Source organism: Quercus lobata, chromosome 5, assembly GCF_001633185.2.
Source record: "Quercus lobata isolate SW786 chromosome 5, ValleyOak3.0 Primary Assembly, whole genome shotgun sequence".
Classification (NCBI taxonomy): Eukaryota; Viridiplantae; Streptophyta; class Magnoliopsida; order Fagales; family Fagaceae; genus Quercus; species Quercus lobata.
This window is the reverse complement of record NC_044908.1, coordinates 40,795,235-40,814,073: the sequence shown is the minus strand read 5'-3', so window position 1 is coordinate 40,814,073 and position 18,839 is coordinate 40,795,235. Positions and strand designations below refer to the sequence as shown.

The window sequence follows — 18,839 nt, the reverse complement described above, 5'->3', positions numbered from 1 at the left end:
GCACTCAAACGTCCCAAAGCATTCCAATATTTCCTCTTGCAAAACATTCGAAACTCCATAGCCACTCCCGTGAGGATTTTCGGCGAGTTCTTCGTAAGCTTGAGAGGTTTAGGATCTTCGCTCTCGTAAGTATTCACTTCCCGCACTCCTTAGCCTTTCCCCTCCGTTGCCTTTCCCGGCTTCCTTCCCTAAGTAAACCTTCTTCGTGTCGCCTAGGGTTAGTGGGATGGGTAAGTTTGAGAAATTGGTAGATTCTCCGGCCAGTATGGAAGGTTTCAAGGCCAAATACCGTATCTCGCCGGGAGTAGGTCTAGAGTATTGCTCCTCAGACCAGATCTTAGTCAAGAGAAGGACGGGGCAGGTTGGCATTCCAATGATAACTTTCATAGAAGGAGGAATGACGATCCCCATGGGGAGGATAACTAGGGATTATCTGCGTGGTCATAGGCTGGCCCCCCACCAGTGTGCCACGAACATGTTCCGGATCCTGGGGTGCGTAGATGCTCTGAACGAACAGATGAACCTTGGCCTTTCATGGCACGATGTAGTTCACTTGTACGAATGCCATTGCCTCAATGAGTTGTATTACCTGAAATCCAGGTCCGACAAGATGAGGCTGATATCCTGCCTTCCCAAGTCCAACAAAGGCTTGAAGGACGACCATTTGATCGTCTTCGGAGCATGGCATGACGGTCTTCACTGCCCAGTTAGGGCGGGAACACTAGGTGGGGCACTATAGGGTTAGATCCCTCGGTGGGGATCTTAGTCTTAAGCTTTCCTCTCACTTATTTCAATTTTGGTTTTGGTTATTCGCCTTCTCGGACTGACATAACCCTCATTTTGAGTATTTTGCAGACAAAGAACAAACAACTCCAAGGATAATTCTGGTCAATGTCCAAGCCCTTAACTTCCTCCTAAGGTTCGAGATCTTTGTGAGCGAGGACGGGCAACTGCATGCCGCTCACCTTATCTTGGACTACGAGCCCTCTTCTCGTGCTTTCGTGGATGCGAGTCAAGCCATAAAGGCTGGAAGTCCTCGATTAGCCCACATCGACGTTTCTAAATTAGGCTTTCTTTCTCGGAGAGACCTGCCACTAGCCCAACTACCCGTTCAGCGCGTCGTCCAAGAGGTAGCTGTCCTAGGAGAAGGAGTTTTTCTCCTCGCACTCATCTCTTGAGGCTGAAATTGACCAATTCTGCTTCGTCGAGGAGGGAGAGGTATCAACTAGACCTGTAGAGCTCTCAGACTCTGGCTCGGACGCAGATCGTTTCTCAGCGGCTCCCACTCTTTGCTTGGTAATTGCTCAGATTGACACTAGCCAAGAGATTGAAGAGGAGAGCATGGACTTGAAACCAAGGTCCGGGCTGAGGGGGCTTATGTCCAATAGGAACAAGTGGCAGTCCTCTAAGGATGCCCTTAAGGGGCAAGTTCCAGCTAAAATACCTCCTCCTCCTCCTCCCTCTTTCACTGACCCTGCGTTACAACCAATTCCCAATTTGGGGCAGAAGAGGCCGGTGGAAGAATTGGAGGAAGGTGAGGTCGGCCCTCAGAAGGCCAAACAACAGAAGAAGGGAAAAGAGCCAAAGGACAAGAGGACGAAGTCCATTGACAGCCGAGAGGAAGCGGCCATTATGAGGGAGCAACGCACTTGGTCCCCTCGCTTGGAGTTGGATGACGCCCCTATTCCATGGGACGCCACTATTTGGGAGTCCCAGCGGGGGCAGGCATCCTACCTCACTGAAGGCCTACAGCAGCCCCTTCTCCTGCCTCATGATATGGAAAGGCTCTGAGCCACTAGGAAGCCCGACCTCTTCATGTCATTGAAGAAAAACCTCGCCATGGTAAAATGAGGATCCTTGTCTGCTCAGACTCCTTACTCTTTGCTCATCTATCTGTTGTTTTTGTCTTAATGATTTCTTCGATACTTCTGTGCAGGTGACTTAATAGATCTTCATCACTGAGGAGTGGGCGAAGCACTTTCGGAAGGAGCTGAACGTTGAGGTTCAGGTCCGCCTCGCCGCGGAGAAGGCTGTGGGTGCTCTCATACTAGACAAAGACCGCTTGAACAAGGAAGTCAAAGAGGCACTCAAAGCCCAGGCCAGAGCCGAGGCGGGGTTGAAGACCACAATGAAATAGGCCGAGGATATGCGCCAGCAGCTTTATACAGCAGAGATAAACCTTGTGACCGAGAGGCAAATGGTCTCGGACCTGAAGGCTCAACTGTTACAGGCAAAGGAGGCAGCTCGTTTGGCTAGGGAGGCGGCTGAGGCTGTAGTGGCGGCCTCCTACGAGTGCGGTGTGAGGGATACTGAAGCTAGGCTGACTGAGGAAGTGGCCGTGGTTTGCAAGGACTATGTCACCGAGTCCTGGGGAGTAGCCTTAGACTGGGTAGCGGTTCCTGCGGACTCCGACCTTAGGAGGATTGAGAATATCTTCTTCCCTAAGGATATTCGCGAGATTCCTACTTCTGATCCTCCTCAGGAGCCCCCTTCCGCTCTGAACATTGTCCTCGACCCCACCACACTTGAAGGGAAAGGTGGGGACGAGGAGGTGCAGCTGCCACTTAAGGACACGTCGCCCGAGGACTCCCTTACTATAAAGGACGTGGTTGCGCAAGTTAAAGAAGCCGGACCCAAACCTACAACAGGAGATGACTGCCCCGCAGCTGAAGACCTTACAAAGGCTTAGGGCAATAGTCTAGGACTTCTTTTGTAATTGTTTTGCTTTGTTTTCATTTCCTTAATCTTTATTAGTGTTTGTAAGATGGCATCTCTCAGAGCTTAATGAATAATATAATTTCCCTTTTGGACTTCATTTTTCTGCTTCTATTTCTGTCTCCATTATGAACGGATTTAACCGTGTTACTAGACTTCTAGGGATAACCCGTTACTTGTAGTTTAAGAAGTTTGGCTAAGTATGAATATGAGGAGAGTGACCAATTTCTCCAAGGCCTGTGGTCCAAGGTGTTAAGCAGAACTTGGGCTCCATTTTGCACTTAGATAAGCACCGAGTAGTGGTTAATTTTCCCCTGTCCTGTGGTTCGTGGAGTCACGCAGGACCAGGGTTCTGTTTAACACTTAGATAAAAACTGCGTAGTTGTTAATTTCCCCCTAACCTGTGGTCCGAGAAGTCAGGCAGGACTTGGATTCTGTTTAACACTTAGATAAGGCCGCGTAGTAATTAATTTCCCCCTAGCCTATGGTCCAAGGAGCCATGCAGGACATGGGTTCTGTTTAACACTTAGATAAAAATGCAGTGGTTAATTTCTCCCTAACTTGTGGTCCAAGGAGCCTCGCAGGACATGGGTTCTGTTTAACACTTTGATAAAAACTGCGTAGTGGTTAATTTCCCCTAGCCTGTGGTCCGAGAAGTCAGGTAGGACTTGGGTTCTGTTTAACTCTTAGATAAAATTGCATCGAGGTTAATTTCCCCCAAACTTGTGGTTCGAGGAGCCATGCAGGACATGGGTTCTGTTTAACATTTAAATAAAAATGCAATGGTTAATTTCCCCCTAGCCTGTGGTTCGAGAAGTCTCGCAGGACATGGGTTCTATTTAACACTTAGATAAAAACCGCATAGTGGTTAATTTCCCCCTAGCCTGTAGTCCAAGAAGCCAGGTAGGACTTGGGTTCTGTTTAATACTTAGATAGAATTGCATCGAGGTTAATTTCCCCCAAACTTGGGGTCCAAGGAGCCACGCAGGACATGAGTTCTGTTTAACATTTAGATAAAAATGCAGTGATTAATTTCCCTCTAGCCTGTGGTCCGAGGAGCCTCGCAGGACATGGGTTCTGTTTAACACTTAGATAAAAACCGCGTAGTGGTTAATTTCCCCCTAGCTTGTGGTCCGAAAAGTCAGGCAGGACTTGGGTTCTGTTTAACACTTAGATAGAATTACATCGAGATTAATTTCCCCCAAGCCTGTGGTCCAAGGAGCCACACAGGACTTGGGTTCTGTTTAACAATTAGATAAAAATGTAGTGGTTAATTTCCCCCTCTAGCCTATGGTCCGAGGAGTCTCGCAGGACATAAGTTCTGTTTAACACTTAGATAAAAACCGTGTAGTGGTTAATTTCCCCCTAGCCTATGGTCCGAGAAGTCAGGCAGGACTTGGGTTCGGTTTAACACTTAGATAAAATTGCATCGAGGTTAATTTCCCCCAAGCCTGTGGTCCGAGGAGCCACGCAGGACATGGGTTCTGTTTAACATTTAGATAAAAATGCAGTGATTAATTTCCCCCTAACCTTTGGTCCGAGGAGCCTCGCAGGACATGGGTTCTGTTTAACACTTAGATAAAAATGCAGTGGTTAATTTCCCCCTAGCCTGTGGTCCGAGGAGCCTCGTAGGACATGGGTTCTGTTTAACACTTAGATAAAAACCGTGTAGTGGTTAATTTCCCCCTAGCCTATGGGCCGAGAAACTAGGCAAGACTTTGGTTCTGTTTAATACTTAGATAGAATTGCATCGAGGTTAATTACCCCCAAGCCTATGGTCCGAGGAGCCATGCAGGACTTGAGTTCTGTTTAACACTTAGATAAAAATGCACAGTGGTATGGTGCCAAGAATTACAAACTTTCATTAATAATAGTACCTTTTGAGGTTATTTACATTCCAAGAACGTGGTACTACATGTTCATCCAAATCTTCTAAAAAGTAGGCCCCTATGTCGGCCACTGAGGTGATACGATATGGGTCTTCCCAATTTGGTCTGAACTTTCCCTACACGGGATTTCTTGCAGTGCCCAGGACTTTCCTCAATACCAAATCCCCAGGTGCTAGGGGTCTTAGCTTCACCTTGGCATCATAATCTTGCTTAAGCTTATGCTAGTAGTAGGCGAGTTGGATCATTGCTCTCTCCCTTCTTTCCTCGATGAGGTCTAAACTTTTTTCCAGCAGCCCGTTGTTAGCATTGGGGCAGAATGTGTTGGTCTTCAGTGTTGGGAAATTTGTCTCTAGAGGAATGACGGCCTCAACTCCATAGGTCATTGAAAAGGAGGTCTCCCCTGTGGACCTGCGTAGCGTGGTGCGGTACATCCACAAAACATGGGGCAGTTCTTCTACCCACCTCCCTTTCGCATCATCTAATCTCTTTTTCAACCCATTTACTATGACTTTGTTGACGGCTTCGACTTTCCCATTCCCTTGTGGGTAAGCCGGTGTGGAGTACCTATTCGCAATTCCCAACTCGCTACAATACCTTCTGAAAGCTTTACTATTAAACTGGAGACCGTTGTCCAAGATTAGGGTGTGAGGGACTCTGAACCTGGTGACGATGTTCTTCCAAATAAATTTCTTAGCATCAACGTCTCTAATGTTTGCCAGTGGCTCAGCTTCGACCCATTTTGTGAAATAATCTGTGCCAACGAGAAGAAACCTTTTGTTCCTCACTGCTTTAGGAAATGGTCCTAGGATGTCCAGGCCCCACTGCACAAATGGCCAAGGGCTGGATAACGGATTAAGGGTCCCGCTTGGTTGATGTATATTTGGGCCGAACCTTTGGCATTGATCGCACTTCTTCACATATTCCTGCGCCTCTTTCTGCATGCTCAGTCACCAATAACCTTGCGTTATGGCCCTATGGGACAAGGACCTACCCCCCGTATGGCTCCCACAAATTCCTTCGTGTAATTCCTCTAGGATAACCTCAGTGGCATCTGGGTGCACACATAGCAAGTACGGTCCTGAAAATTTGCGCTTATACAGTTTAGACTCCTCGGACAGCCAAAATTGAGAAACCTTTCTTCTAATCTTGTCGGCCTCGTTCTTATCTTCTGGTAAGATGTCGTTCTTTAAAAACAGTACTAAAGGATCCATCTAGCTAGGCCCTGCCCTGATGCTGTGAACATGCACCAACTCGGTTCTTACCATCGATGGTCTGTATAGATCTTCTACGAGTATGACCCGAGGGAGGGGTTGCGTCGAGGAGGTGGCAAGCGTTGCAAAGGAGTCAGCGTGGGTGTTCCTGCTCCTGGATACGTGCATTAGGCTGAAATAGTTGAAACGCGCCTGCAAGCACTTGACTTGGACTAGGTACTCTTGCATTCTTTCATTCCTCGCCTCCAATTCCCCATTTACTTGTCCCACGACAAGTCTTGAGTCCGAGAACATGTTTATGGATTTCTCGCCCAGCTTCTGGATCATAGACATTCCTTCCAACAAGGTCTCATACTCTGCCTCGTTATTCGTGGCAGAGAAGCCCAGCCTTAATGATTTTTCGATGGTAATCCCCTCGGGGGAAATCAGGACGAGCCTTACCCCTGAGCCCCTTTAGTTGGCCACGCCGTCAACGTATGCTTTCCAACAAGTGGACTCTTGCTGAGAGACTGTGCCGATCAGTTTTTTGTTTGAGTTTAGTGGCCCTCCTCCTCCTTCTGATGAGGGTTCGACAAACTTAGCTACCAGATCCGCGAGGACTTGGCCCTTCACAGCGGTGCGAGGCATGTATCTAATGTCGAAGGCGCCCAGAATCGTCCCCTACTTTACTATTCTGCCCGTGTAGTCGGCACTCCGGAGTATTGATCTGAGCGGGAGTTGGGTTAGTACAACAACGGTATGTGCCTGGAAGTAGTGGGGGAGCTTTCGCGTGGCTTGTACGATTGCCAGGACGGCCTTTTCGAGGGGGAGGTAACGGATCTCTACCTCATGCAACGATTTGCTCACGTAGTAAACAGTCCGTTGTGTGCCGTTGTCCTCTCGGATTAGCACTAGGCTCACTGCGTGAGGGGCCACAACAATATAGGCGAATAGAACCTCGTCGGCTTCAGGACTGGACATGATTGGTGGCCGAGACAGATATTCCTTAAGCTGCTGGAAGGCTAAGGCGCATTCTTCAGTCCACTCGAACCCTTTCCACTTGTTTAATAAGAGGAAGAAAGGCCTGCACCTATCCGCCGAGCGGGAGATAAAACAGTTTAAGGCAGCAATCATGCCGATGAGTTTTTGGACCTCTTTGGGGTTCCGAGGAGGCTGCAGGCTATGGATAGCTCTAATTTGGTCGGGGATGACTTCAATACCTCTATGGGTCACCATGTAACCTAAGAATTTCCCTGACCCCACTCAGAATGAACACTTGGACGCATTCAGGCGTAGCCTGTACTTTCTTAGAATTTGAAAGACATCACCGAGGTTTTTGACGTGGTTAGACACTAACTTGCTCTTCACCACCATGTCATCTATATAGATTTCAATGCTCTTACCCATCTATAGTTCAAACATCCTGGTCATCATCCTCTGGTAGGTCGACTCGGCATTCTTCAAGCCAAAGGGCATTACTTTGTAGTGGTAATTTCCAACGGGGGTGACAAAAGCCATTTTTTCTTGGTCGTCGGCAGCTAGGGGTATTTGATGGTAGCCTTGGAAGGCGTCCAAAATGCTCATTCGAGGGTGTCCCACGGTCGAATCCACCAATCGGTCTATTTGAGGCATAGGGAAAGGATCCTTCGGGCAGGCCTTGTTCAGGTCTGTGAAGTCCATGCAGACCCGCCATTTTCCACTCTTTTTCTTCACCACGACTGTGCTGGCCAGCCACTCGGGGTAAAATACCTATTTGATAGCCCCCGCTTTCTTCAATTTCATCACCTCCTCTCTCACTGCATCTGCATGCTCTTTCGACGATCGCTGAGGAGGTTGCTTCTTAGGTGTCACGGCTGGGCTAACATTAAGGTGGTGGCAAATGAAATTTGGATCAACCCCAGATCCTCACAGGCGTCCCATGCAAACACGTCCACATTTTGTCTGAGAAAATCAATCAGCGTTTCCTTCTCTTGGGGCGGCAATTCTGAGTCGACCTGAAAAAATCTTTCTAGGTTGGAGCCCACAAGAACTTTTTCCAAATCCTCACAACTCGCCCTCTCGGCGGGTCCCCCACTACCCGAGGCCAGGGCCGGGGTTGTTAATTGCTATAAGCCATTCTCGGCTGAGGTGGAGGGCTTAGTACTCGGTCGTCGCGAGATGGCAGACACCATGCATTGTTGGGCCATGGCTTGGTCCCCTATTACTTCTTTCACCCGACCCTTCGAAGGTTGATGACACAGCCCCTAGGGTGTGAAGCCACGGTCTAGCTACAATGGCGGTGTAAGGGGAGTAAGCGTCTACCACTATGAAGTCCACCTCCACTATGTCCGAGCCTGTCTGTACAGGCAGCCTAATTAGGCCTTTCGGAGTGACGATTTTCCCTTCAAAACTCACTAAAGGGGAGTTGTATGCTGTCAAGTCCTTTGGTTTCAGCTTCAACCCCTTGTACAAGTCGGGATACATTACTTCAACGGCACTGCCCTGATCGACTAGCACCCTTTTCACGTCATATCCCCCAATCCTGAGTGTGACGACTAGAGCATCATCATGGGGCTGGAGGGTTCCTAGTTTATCCTCATCCGAGAATCCGATTAGGGGCATGGCTATCCCTTTAGCCCTCTTAGACTCCCGGTCGTCAACTTCAACGGGGAGTTGGGCCATCGACATCACTCTGAAAGGATGGGAGCCGGTTCTTCCTAGTACGGCAAGAATGACATTTATCATGCTAATGGGTGGCCTTAATGTGCTTTACCTTGTTTCGACGTTCGACTGCTCCTGCCATCCAACAGGATGATGCAAGAGGTGTCTCAGCTTTCCCTCTCGGACCAGCTGGTTCAAGTGGTTTTTCAGATTCCTGCAGTTATCGGTGGTGTGGCCTAGCTCTTGGTGATATTCGCAATACAGATTCTGGTTACGTTTCGCGGGATCGCCTACCATCCTACTTGGCCAATGAAAGAACAATTCGTTCTTCACTTTCTCTAGGATCTTATATAATGGTTCTCGGAACACAGCATGGATTGCTTGTGCCCCTGTGGATCCAGATTGCTCCGAGTAATCCCTTCTCGGCCGGTTACTATTGTTAAAGCGGTCTGACCTGAAGTCCCCCCTCTCCTGAGGGACAACCTTCGCTTTGCCTTTTCCCGTCTGTTGGTCCTCATCGACTCTCTTGTACTTGTCGATTCTGTCCATGAGTTGGTGCACGCTGGTAACCAGTTTCCCAGTTAGAAACTTTCTTAAACCATGCTCTGTTGGCAGGCCCCTCTTGAATGTGCTAATGGCGACGTCATCGTAATTTTCCTCTATCTCGTTATACATTTCTCAATATCTGTCTGAGTAGGCCTTCAGGGTCTCTCCTTCTCACATGGACAAGGACAGGAGGGAGTCTAGGGGCCGAGGAACCCTGCTGCTAGTTATGAAGCAAGAACCGAAAGCCTATGTTAGCTGCTTAAAAGAGTTTATGGAGTTTGGCTTAAGGCCGTCAAACCATCTCATCGCCATGGGTCCTAAACTGGACGGAAACACTTTGCACATTAACGCCTCGTCCCTGGAATGGATGGCCATCCTCTGGTTAAACTGGCTTATGTGCTCTACTGGGTTCGTCCAACCATTATATATGGCAAAAGTGGGTTGGTGGAACTGTCGAGGAAGCTCAGCCCCCTCTATCCTGCGCATGAAGGGTGATTGGGAGATGCGGTCAGGGCCTTACTCATGGTGTCTTTTGCTAGGCCCATGTAAGATGGGCTTTTGTGGCCACGTTTATGAGGTTGGTCTTCCTCATAGGAGAAGGTTTCACTTGGCGGGGTTCTCGATCTCCGCCTGTACTCATTGTCCTCCTCATTGCTGGTGTCCGGACTGGGGGAAGGACGTCTTCGTTGCGCTCAGCGTAACCTCTTCTTCAAGTCGTCGATTTCTTGCTGTAGAGCCCTATGATCGTCCCGCTTTTGGGATGCGTGACCTTTCCCTTTCGAGCAACTTCTACTCGTGTGGGAGGTATTTACACTACCCTCTCGTCGCTTGTCTTGATCTCTCTCCCGTTCGAGGTTCAAGAAGTTGTCTTGCCGTTGGGAGTCTGCATGTCCCGTTTGGCGCAGACCTGATCCTTCCATCTCTAACGGTCTCACTTGCTAAGGCACAAGTTCTCCCCACAGACGGCGCTAATTTTAGGGTTGCAATTCAGGGCCCAGGCCCAACAGGTATGGGGTTCTGACCCAAGGAGCCCTAAACAATGAATTTATAGAGAGTGGGTTACAGAACTAGGCCTTAACGAAGTGTATACTAGTTAACATTGGGCCATGCGACAATCGAGAGTAAGAAAATCCCCTTCATGTCCATTAGATATTCAATCCAAGAAGACATGAAGGACGTATATCAGTCCCTGCCCAAGGGCTATGGTCCTTACCTTGTTCTTCTGTTCTAAGTTCCTTCCTTTTTTCGTCCTCCTCTTCATGGGGACTCCCCTCTCTTATATAGCCCTCTTGAAGTCATCAGGACCTTACATTTGTTGATCATCTGGACCTTCACTTGAGTACCCGTCCCATCGGACATCTCCCCAATTTTTCTGTGAGTTGTGGTAGCCAAGGCAACACTGTTCGCAAGTCCTCTTCACATTAATGCGGCCAGAAAAGTAGCTGCCATGCATTTAATGTGGCAGTTGTAGCCTCTCCCTTGGCATCCTACATTTTCTTCCCTCTTACGGGCTTGTGGGACTCATCCTTGTTACTAATGCTCATAGGAGTGGATCCTTCTAGCAGGCGGAGTGCATGTTTGAGCCATATTTGGTACGTCCGAGGAGACATTTCTCCTCGGACCGCCTTTTAAATATTTTTGGGCCCATAAGAATTGGGCCGGGAGCCCTTTTGGCACCCACACCTTCCCCTCAGACGTGGTCGAACTTTCATATGGGACCCAAGGCCCATTGTATGATCCTGGGCCTTTGCCCCTACATTTAGTTATTTATAAAATTCTTTTTTTTTCTCCATGTTGAACTCACTAACTTTAAGAGCATTTAAATTATGTTTTTAAGAATATATAAATAAATCTTTTAAGTAAAAACTTTTTTTCTTTAAAAAAAAAAAAAAAGAAGAACTCTACTATAATAATTATGGTTAAAAGATTGGGGCATGTTCTATTTGTCATAAGTAAATAAAAGAATTTTTTTTTTTGATTTTATTATTATTATATTATCACTGTGTTAGAGCTTATAAAAGTGATATTCATCATTTTAATTTATCTGAAATTAATTGTTTTTTCTACATTTTATATCTTATTATATTATTATATTCTAATAGTAGTATTTAAATTTTTTTTTTTTAAATCTTAAGAGAAATTGTTTCAAAATATTAATTATGATTATTATAATTTAAAGGATAATACACATGACTTAATAAAAAAAATATTTTCCTTGAATTATATAAAACCGACTTTTTTTTTAGTAGATATATAAACAAGAAAATAATAATATAATAATAATGTTAAAGATATGTTTTATGTGTGTGTTTTATTTTTTGGTTTAAAATGATTGATCTAGTTAGATTTTGCCCCCCTCTTAATTTTTTTTTCACTCCTCCATTGGTTAGGATGTGTGTTTAGATGCTAAGAAGCACCAAGATTGTTAGGGTTTTCCTTTGAATTTCTATTTGGATTCAAGAAACTAGGATTGTTGGGTTTGTGTTTGGGTTTTATTTGGATGCCTAGACAAGGGATTTGAATTAATTTTTTATTCTTTAATTTTAAAGTTAAAAAAAAAAAAAATTTAGGCTATATAATTGCGTGACATAATTGAAATAACATATCATGTTTTTATGGCACTAACTAGCACATGACAAGCTTAAATGGGATTTAACGGCCACCTCATTAACATAAATGGATAGGTGGTGCTACTGCTTAGAATTTTCAGACGACAAGGAGTTGCAAATAGTTTTAATATTTTTGCTATCCTATTTTGTTTGTCAATAACTGAAGTGGGATAACAAAACTATTTGGTTTAATAATTTGTGTATGGTGATATGCGTAGAATCTATAGAAAGATTGTAGGGGCAGCAAACATTGGGACAAAATGGGCTTCTGCCCTTTTCGGGCAAATTAATTAGCCTTTTATCATTCTTTCCAAACTAAATAGAGAAATGCCAATTTTTTGAAAATTGAGTTTTTCAAAATCAATTTAAGCCCTATAGTGATGTTTTCAAGGACCTATAGTGGCGTTTTGTAACTTGATATCCATAAAATCGAGTTATAGGCAATAAAATTGTCTATAACTTGATTTCATGGATATCAAGTTATAAAACGTCACTATAGGTCTCCAGAAATTTTTTTTTTTTTTTAACTCGATTTTGAGAAACTCGATTTCCAAAAGATGAGCATTTCCCTATTTAGTTTGGGAAGAATGGTAAAATGCTAATTAATTTGCCCGAAAAGGGCAGAAGCCCATTTTGTCCAAAACATTGTAACACTGCTGTTCTAATACCTAGTTTAAAAAAAAAAAAATTGTCTAACCTGTGGGTCCAACGGTTCAACCCAACCCTCGTAGGTTGGATTGAGTTGGACCCCTTTGATTACTTGTGTTGGGTTGAGATTTTTTCAACCCACCTATAGTGGGTTAGACTGAAAAATTCTTGCAACCAAACCAAACCAAATTCCAGCCTAGCCCATGCACACCCAGGAACTACATGGCCTGTTTTTAATAATTTAGTATGCATGGTGAGGGCTAAATCTGGGTTAACGTTGTTTGGCCCCATTGACCTAAAAAATAAACATAATTAGGTCACGAATGGGTCAATATGGATTACGGACGGTGACATGTTAATATCATAACCTATATACGGCGCAGGCTAATTATAATAAAACCTTTTCTTCTTTGAAAGACAAGGTTTGGCGAAACTTCATCGGTTAATACATTATACATTGGCATGTTATCATAAGATCCTTAATTATCAAGGCAGTGTGACACAAGTAGTACAAACTTACACCACAAGAATTTGTGCTTAGACCTTAATTAATGGGATGTGCAACTGAGAATGAACAATTGAACCAAAGGGAGAATGGAAGTAATTGTAACTGTAAGTGTTCTTTGAAAAAATATTGTTACAGGAAAAGGTTTTTTTTTTTTAATTTTTTTTTTATTAATTTTTTTAATTTTTTTAATTTTTAGTCCTGTACGTATTTTTATACAATACATCTCTGCATGCAATCCTATTGAATTTTGAATAATGCTTAATTTTCAGCGGCTGCCACTGGAGATCGGTTTGAAGTAGATGGTGTTTCTGATAAATTTCAGAAATTTAAGGATACGAGTTCCATCACCGATGATGAATCAGATTCAGATGGCCTTTCTGATATTGTTGATGTTGAGGTATGAAGCTTATTGCATAAACTTTTTTTTTTTTTGCCTTATTATAGAATATTTTGGTCTCATGGGAGGTGCACATACTACAACAAAAGCTTATCAAAGGAGAGCTGAATGTCACACAAATATTTGACATAATTGCCAACAATTACAATTAGCATTTTAGTTCTCATGAAACATGGGAATTCTAACTCCCATCACTTTGATATGAAATGCCAACAAAAAGTCAGCTTCTTTCTTTGGACAGCAGTTTTGGGGAGAATTTTAACTATTGATAATTTGAGGAGGTGTTGAATAGTTGTTGTGATTGATTGGTGTTTCATGTGTAAGAAGGATGGGGAGACTATTGACTATTTACTTATTCACTGCCCTGTAGCTGGAGAGTTGTGGAATATGGTCTTTTCGGTATTTGGGGTTCAATGGGTTATGTCAAGTGGTGTTGTGGAGCTTCTATCTAGCTGGTCGAGCAAGTTTAATAGACATAATCTGTGGTGATCCTTCATTGCCTCATGTGGGGTATTCAGAGGAAGAGGTGTACTTTTGAAGGAGGGGAGAGATCGATGCATGAGTTGAAACTATCTTTCCTACTGACTTTGCTTGAGAGGATAATTGTGTTAGGTGTTTTTAGGCTTAACTCTTTGGTTGATAGTTGTACATTCTTTTTTTTTATAGATAAATGTTGTACATTCCATGCACCATAGTTTTATTTTATTTTATTTTATTTAATTTTTTTTATAATTTAATTTAATTTTTTTTATAATGTTTTTGCTGTTTTTTTCCTTAGCACATTGCCTGTGTGCTTTGGCCCCTTTGGTATGATTTCTATATTTTTCAATGAAGTTTATTACTTATAAAAAAAAAAAAAAAAAAATTCTAGTTTATCTAAATCTTCATGAAAATAACTAATTATATATAGTACACGTCAATTTGAGTTTTCATTGAACAAACAAGTGCATTGAGTGATTTCCAGAAAAAAAAAAAAAAAAAAAAAAAAAAAAAAAAAAGGGGGGGGGGGGGGGGTTGATATTTCAGCCAAAAATATGTTTATCATTGTTGTAGGGTTTTTTGTCATTTGAAAATTATCCATAATGGTCAAAATATTAATTTTGTAGCTACAAAACAATTATTCAGAAGATTATTTAAACAATCAATTTATATATTTTTAACACATAGTGTTGTCTAAAATATGGTATAAGAAAATTTCTATTCCCAGGTATGGTGCAAGTTTTGATAAAGTTGTGTGGTTGGGGGAAAAGTTGTGTATTTTCTCTTTAAAGTCACCCTAAAGGGTAGATCAAGAGGGTAGAGAAAAAGAGTGGAAAGCTGCATAAAAGGTTGAGGATGTTTTTGTGGATGGTTGCAACTGGTTTTCTACCATTAGCAAGCAGATTGGCTAGAAACTTGGTTGGTGAAGGAGAGGTGTGAGGTTTGTGTGGAATGGAAACAGAAACTCATTTGTTTTTGAGGTCTTAAGAAGCAAGGCTATCTGGTTTGGTTCAGATTGGGCTTTGAAGTCCAGATCTGCTTGAGATCAAAGTTGGTGCAGTTCAATAATTATGCTCCTGATAATTTGCAGCAGGACCAAATTACTGCAGATCATTTTTCCTTGTTAGCTGCTGTTACCATTGATGTTCTGTGGAAGCTGAGAAGTTCAGTTTTATTTGGAGGAGGTAAGGTTTAGCCAGTGGTTTTGCTTGGAGTATACATCATACTTTTATTATGAGTGCCAGGAAGTACCAAGAACCAGAGATGGTGATTCTTAATCAAGTGATACCATGTTGGGAATGCAATGCCCTCCTGAACAGTGGCTAAAGTTTAATGTGGATGCCGCTTGGGATGAAGATATTGCTTGTGTAGTAGTTGTAGCAAGGAATAGCACAGGGGAAGGTTCAAAAGCTTGGGTGGAGAACACTAGATTGTATTCAGCAGCTGCCAAGGCATTGGCAGTGAGATGGGCTCTGGAGTTGGTGCTTGATATGGGCTGCAAGCAGGCTTTAATGAAAGGTGATGCTAAATTAGTGATAGAAGGCATACTTATCTATAGAAAAAAGAAAAAGAAAAAACGAAAGTGAATAAAAAGGATGTCAATTTGTTCAAGAAAGTTGGGTGGGATATTGTGCTTCTGCCGGTGGACTCTTGAGGATTTATGGAAGCTCATCTCGATTTCAGTTTTTTGTTTAATGGGGTTGTAGAAATAATAATAGAGTGGCCTATTTTTAGGTATATGGAGCTTTAAATTCAAATTTTATGGGGTTCTTCAAACTGACTTTTCCAAAAAATGGTTGAGGGTTTTTTAAGTGTATGAGGCTGGTTTGTAATTTTTATTTGTTTGTTATTTACAATGAATTCCTTTTGAAAGAAGAATGGGGGAGGGAGGGAAAGTATACCATGTTTTGGTAATACTAATTCAGCATCTGTTTTGGTATTTCCTACCCAATAAATGAGTGACATATGTTTCAAAAAACACATCAGACTACTCCAATAAATGATTAATTTATCTTCCTAATAGTATAGAAAATTGTGATTAATTTATTGGAGTAGTCTGATGTAGTTTTTTGAAACAGATGTCACTCATTTATTGGATAGAAAATACCAAAATAATTGCTGAGTTGGTATTACTGAAACATTGTATACTTTCTTGAGGGGGGAGGGGGAGGTGGGAACAAATTCTAAACACATTCAAGCAATAGCATATCAGTTATTGGGAATTTGTGTTGTTGAGTTTGAACTCCCAAGAATTAGTAAATCTCAAAAATTTGAAATTCTCAACAACTGAATTCATTGGGTTGGTTACAGGTTGCATTCTTATGAAGCTCTATACAATTATGCATGATAATATTTCATTTAATTTTAACAGTGAGTTTGTTGCTTGATTTGTGTTTTACTAGATTGATGGCTACCTGAATAATGACAAGGAGACGCGTTATAAGACAATTATATGGGAAGAAATGAACAAAGAGTATCTTGAGGTTAACATTTCATTGTAACATTGAATTGATGTTTTAGTGAACATAAAATATACATAATCTGACAATATTCTTCCCTTAAAGGTTTATATAATGTACTGTATCTGTATGGTTTCCAGGAACAAGAAGCAGTAGCTGCTGCTAAGATGGACGCTAGTCAGATAGACTTGGAGAATTGTTCTGATGAATTACAAGCTGCGCATGAATTAGCTGCAGCAGCTACAACAGCTGTGGCCAAGTCGAGAAAGGTGTTTATTTACATGCCATTTATTCAACTTTGTTTTTCATTTCGGTTAACTTATTTTAGTGAAAACCTAGACTTTTAGACGCAAAGAGGACTGGAGCTTTTTTGTTGAAAAAATGCCAGTGAAGTTGGCTAATTACATAGTGTTTATAATGGCATTGGGAGTCAAGTAAAAGATATGTCTGAAGGATTTCGTTAGTTATTTACCTATAAATTTGATATCTCATGTGATTGAATTTGTGGTAATAGTTTCATCTTCCAAGTAAAATAATTGGGATCAAATCATGTTTGTGATATGTTTTGGCTTTAATTTGTAGCTTATATTTTTGTCGAAGTTTAGATAGGCCTCTACCTAGTGTTGATCATTTGATCTGGGTCCCAGAAAACGAGATCTGCTAATAGTCCTAAACTCTGTTTATATATATAATTTTTTTTTTTCAGCCCAAAAATAAAATTCTTATGCACTTGCTTTGACTATTGTTAGTTTTTGTTTTTGTTCTTGTCCCCCTTCCCCCCATCTGCTTGCAGAGTTGTAAGAGAAAATGTTTCTTCATTCAGTTGTGGTTGTTTTGAAATTATTATTTTGCTTGTCTTGTTATTCTCAATAGAAATCTCTATTCTCTAAAAATAATATCTTTGGTTTCATATTAAATTAGGAGCGAAAACGAAAACAAGATTTGAATGCCAAGCCTGCTCAAACAGCTGCAGAAGCAGCTCATCAAATGCCAATCAAGAAGGTAAGTCATGAAAAGATCAGTACTTGCAGCAAATGAGTATTGACTAAATATGGTAAATAAGCGTGTCACTGCGTGTGTGTGTTTTAATAACACGGTATATCAGCTCAACTGTATTAATATGATTCATTTATTCTGTTTAATCTATGCCAATATTGTTTTCTTATTAGCTTCATTGAGGACCATATAATATATTTTTTTCTTCCACTTGTTGTCATGTTTTACCAGTGTAAAGTCTATTAATTTCATTGCTTTTTTGCTTCTCTCACCGTTGCGCCTAAGATGTTAATTTCCTTCTGGTGTTGATTGCGTTCTTGTTCACAGAGACTCAGTTCGAAAATCAACTATGATGTGTTGGAGACACTCTTTGCCAACGATGTATGTTTATTTCCTCTTATTTTTATTCTGAAAACTTAAATGTTAAGCTTCTGAAAGTGTGTGCGTGCGTGTAATTACCAATAAAATAAATTATTTCAACTTATTATATATATTTTTTATACTTAATCCTGGCAGCCACCTTCTGATTCAAATAAAAAAGCCAAAGCATCAAATGGTGATGGAAGCGATGGTGAGAAAGAGCATGATAGGGACACCACAGACAACTATGAAGAGCTGGGACAAGGGTATGAAGACATGGAACAGGAAGATGCCACAAGAATATATAGCAATGGATTGCACTATGAAAATGAAGAGGATTTTGATGACTATAACTATGATAATGGTGACGATGAATATTATTGAATTGATAAGTAATTGCATTCAGAGATGTAACTCACAGAAGGCTCATTTGAATTCTTTGAATCCCTTGCAAAGAAAATATAAAATCATATTGGAAGACGACATAGAAAGAAAATTGAAAGAAGAAAGAAGTAATATTGTAGAATTTTTTGAAAAAACTGAGAAAATAATTATTTCTAGTCAATCAAAGAACGAAGCTGAGGTAATTGATGTTACATTAGCCTTGTCATACGGCTTTAGAACTTTTTTTTGGATGAATGGGTGCATTAATTAAAAAAAAAAAAAAAAAAATCATATATGTACACAACACCCTTGACATCTATCAATAGATTGTCGACAATAAAGGATGGAGGTTCAGTGCATGAGTCATAAATAGATAATCTAAATGACATTCTTTGCCAAGAAATCCGTACAATGCTTGCCTTTTATGTGAAAACCAGGCTTCACGAGTTAATCTTGCTCATCAGGAGCTCGTAATTAGAGATCGTAACATATGGTTTTTGACTTATGACTCGAGGGTTGGATGATGATAAGAACTGAATTTGAGGACAGTTGACCTCCAAGAATCAGGGAAAGGAAATTAGAGAGATATTGGAAATGAAGCGAAGTAAAACTTTGGTTTATTTTCTGAATGAATCTCATAAAACCAGAAGCTAGCCTTTATACTGACTTAGGCTAAGTTTTCACTAAGCCATTGGCACTAACTAACTTTTTAACCATTTGCCAACTTGGCACTAACACCTTCCTAACTAAGGATACATCTAAATGATTACAACACATTTAGCACCTGCTTAATTTCATTAAGCACATGAAAATTGACTATCCTTGTCAAATTATATGATCACATACATCACAAGTCAGTCCTATACGTGTGCTGTATCATTGAGCTTCATAACTATAAAACTCAGACTAACAGTTGTTGCTGCATTAGTGAACTCAGACTAGAGTTGTGGATGTTTAGACCGGAATCAAAGCCGAGTTGGCTGTACCGCTCTTGGTTGCTACTGACTGTAAGAGGGTC

The 18,839-nt window shown here is 41.8% G+C and overlaps 2 protein-coding genes across 2 annotated transcripts; one reads left to right on the top strand and one right to left on the bottom strand.

Annotated features, from left to right (window-relative positions):
* Nucleotides 1–8,542: 8,542 nt before the first annotated feature.
* On the bottom strand, nt 8,543–9,109 carry LOC115990470. Its single transcript, XM_031114300.1, has one exon. It carries the CDS (start codon nt 9,107–9,109, stop codon nt 8,543–8,545), a length of 567 nt encoding a protein of 188 aa, XP_030970160.1.
* A 3,542-nt stretch (nt 9,110–12,651) lies between these two features.
* On the top strand, nt 12,652–17,855 carry LOC115989248. Its single transcript, XM_031112914.1, has 7 exons — nt 12,652–12,849; nt 13,015–13,142; nt 16,025–16,105; nt 16,222–16,350; nt 17,003–17,083; nt 17,405–17,458; nt 17,594–17,855. The coding sequence occupies exons 1-7, from the start codon at nt 12,789–12,791 to the stop codon at nt 17,819–17,821; spliced, it is 762 nt and encodes a 253-aa protein (XP_030968774.1). The 5' UTR covers nt 12,652–12,788; the 3' UTR covers nt 17,822–17,855.
* The last annotated feature ends 984 nt before the right edge of the window (nt 17,856–18,839 follow it).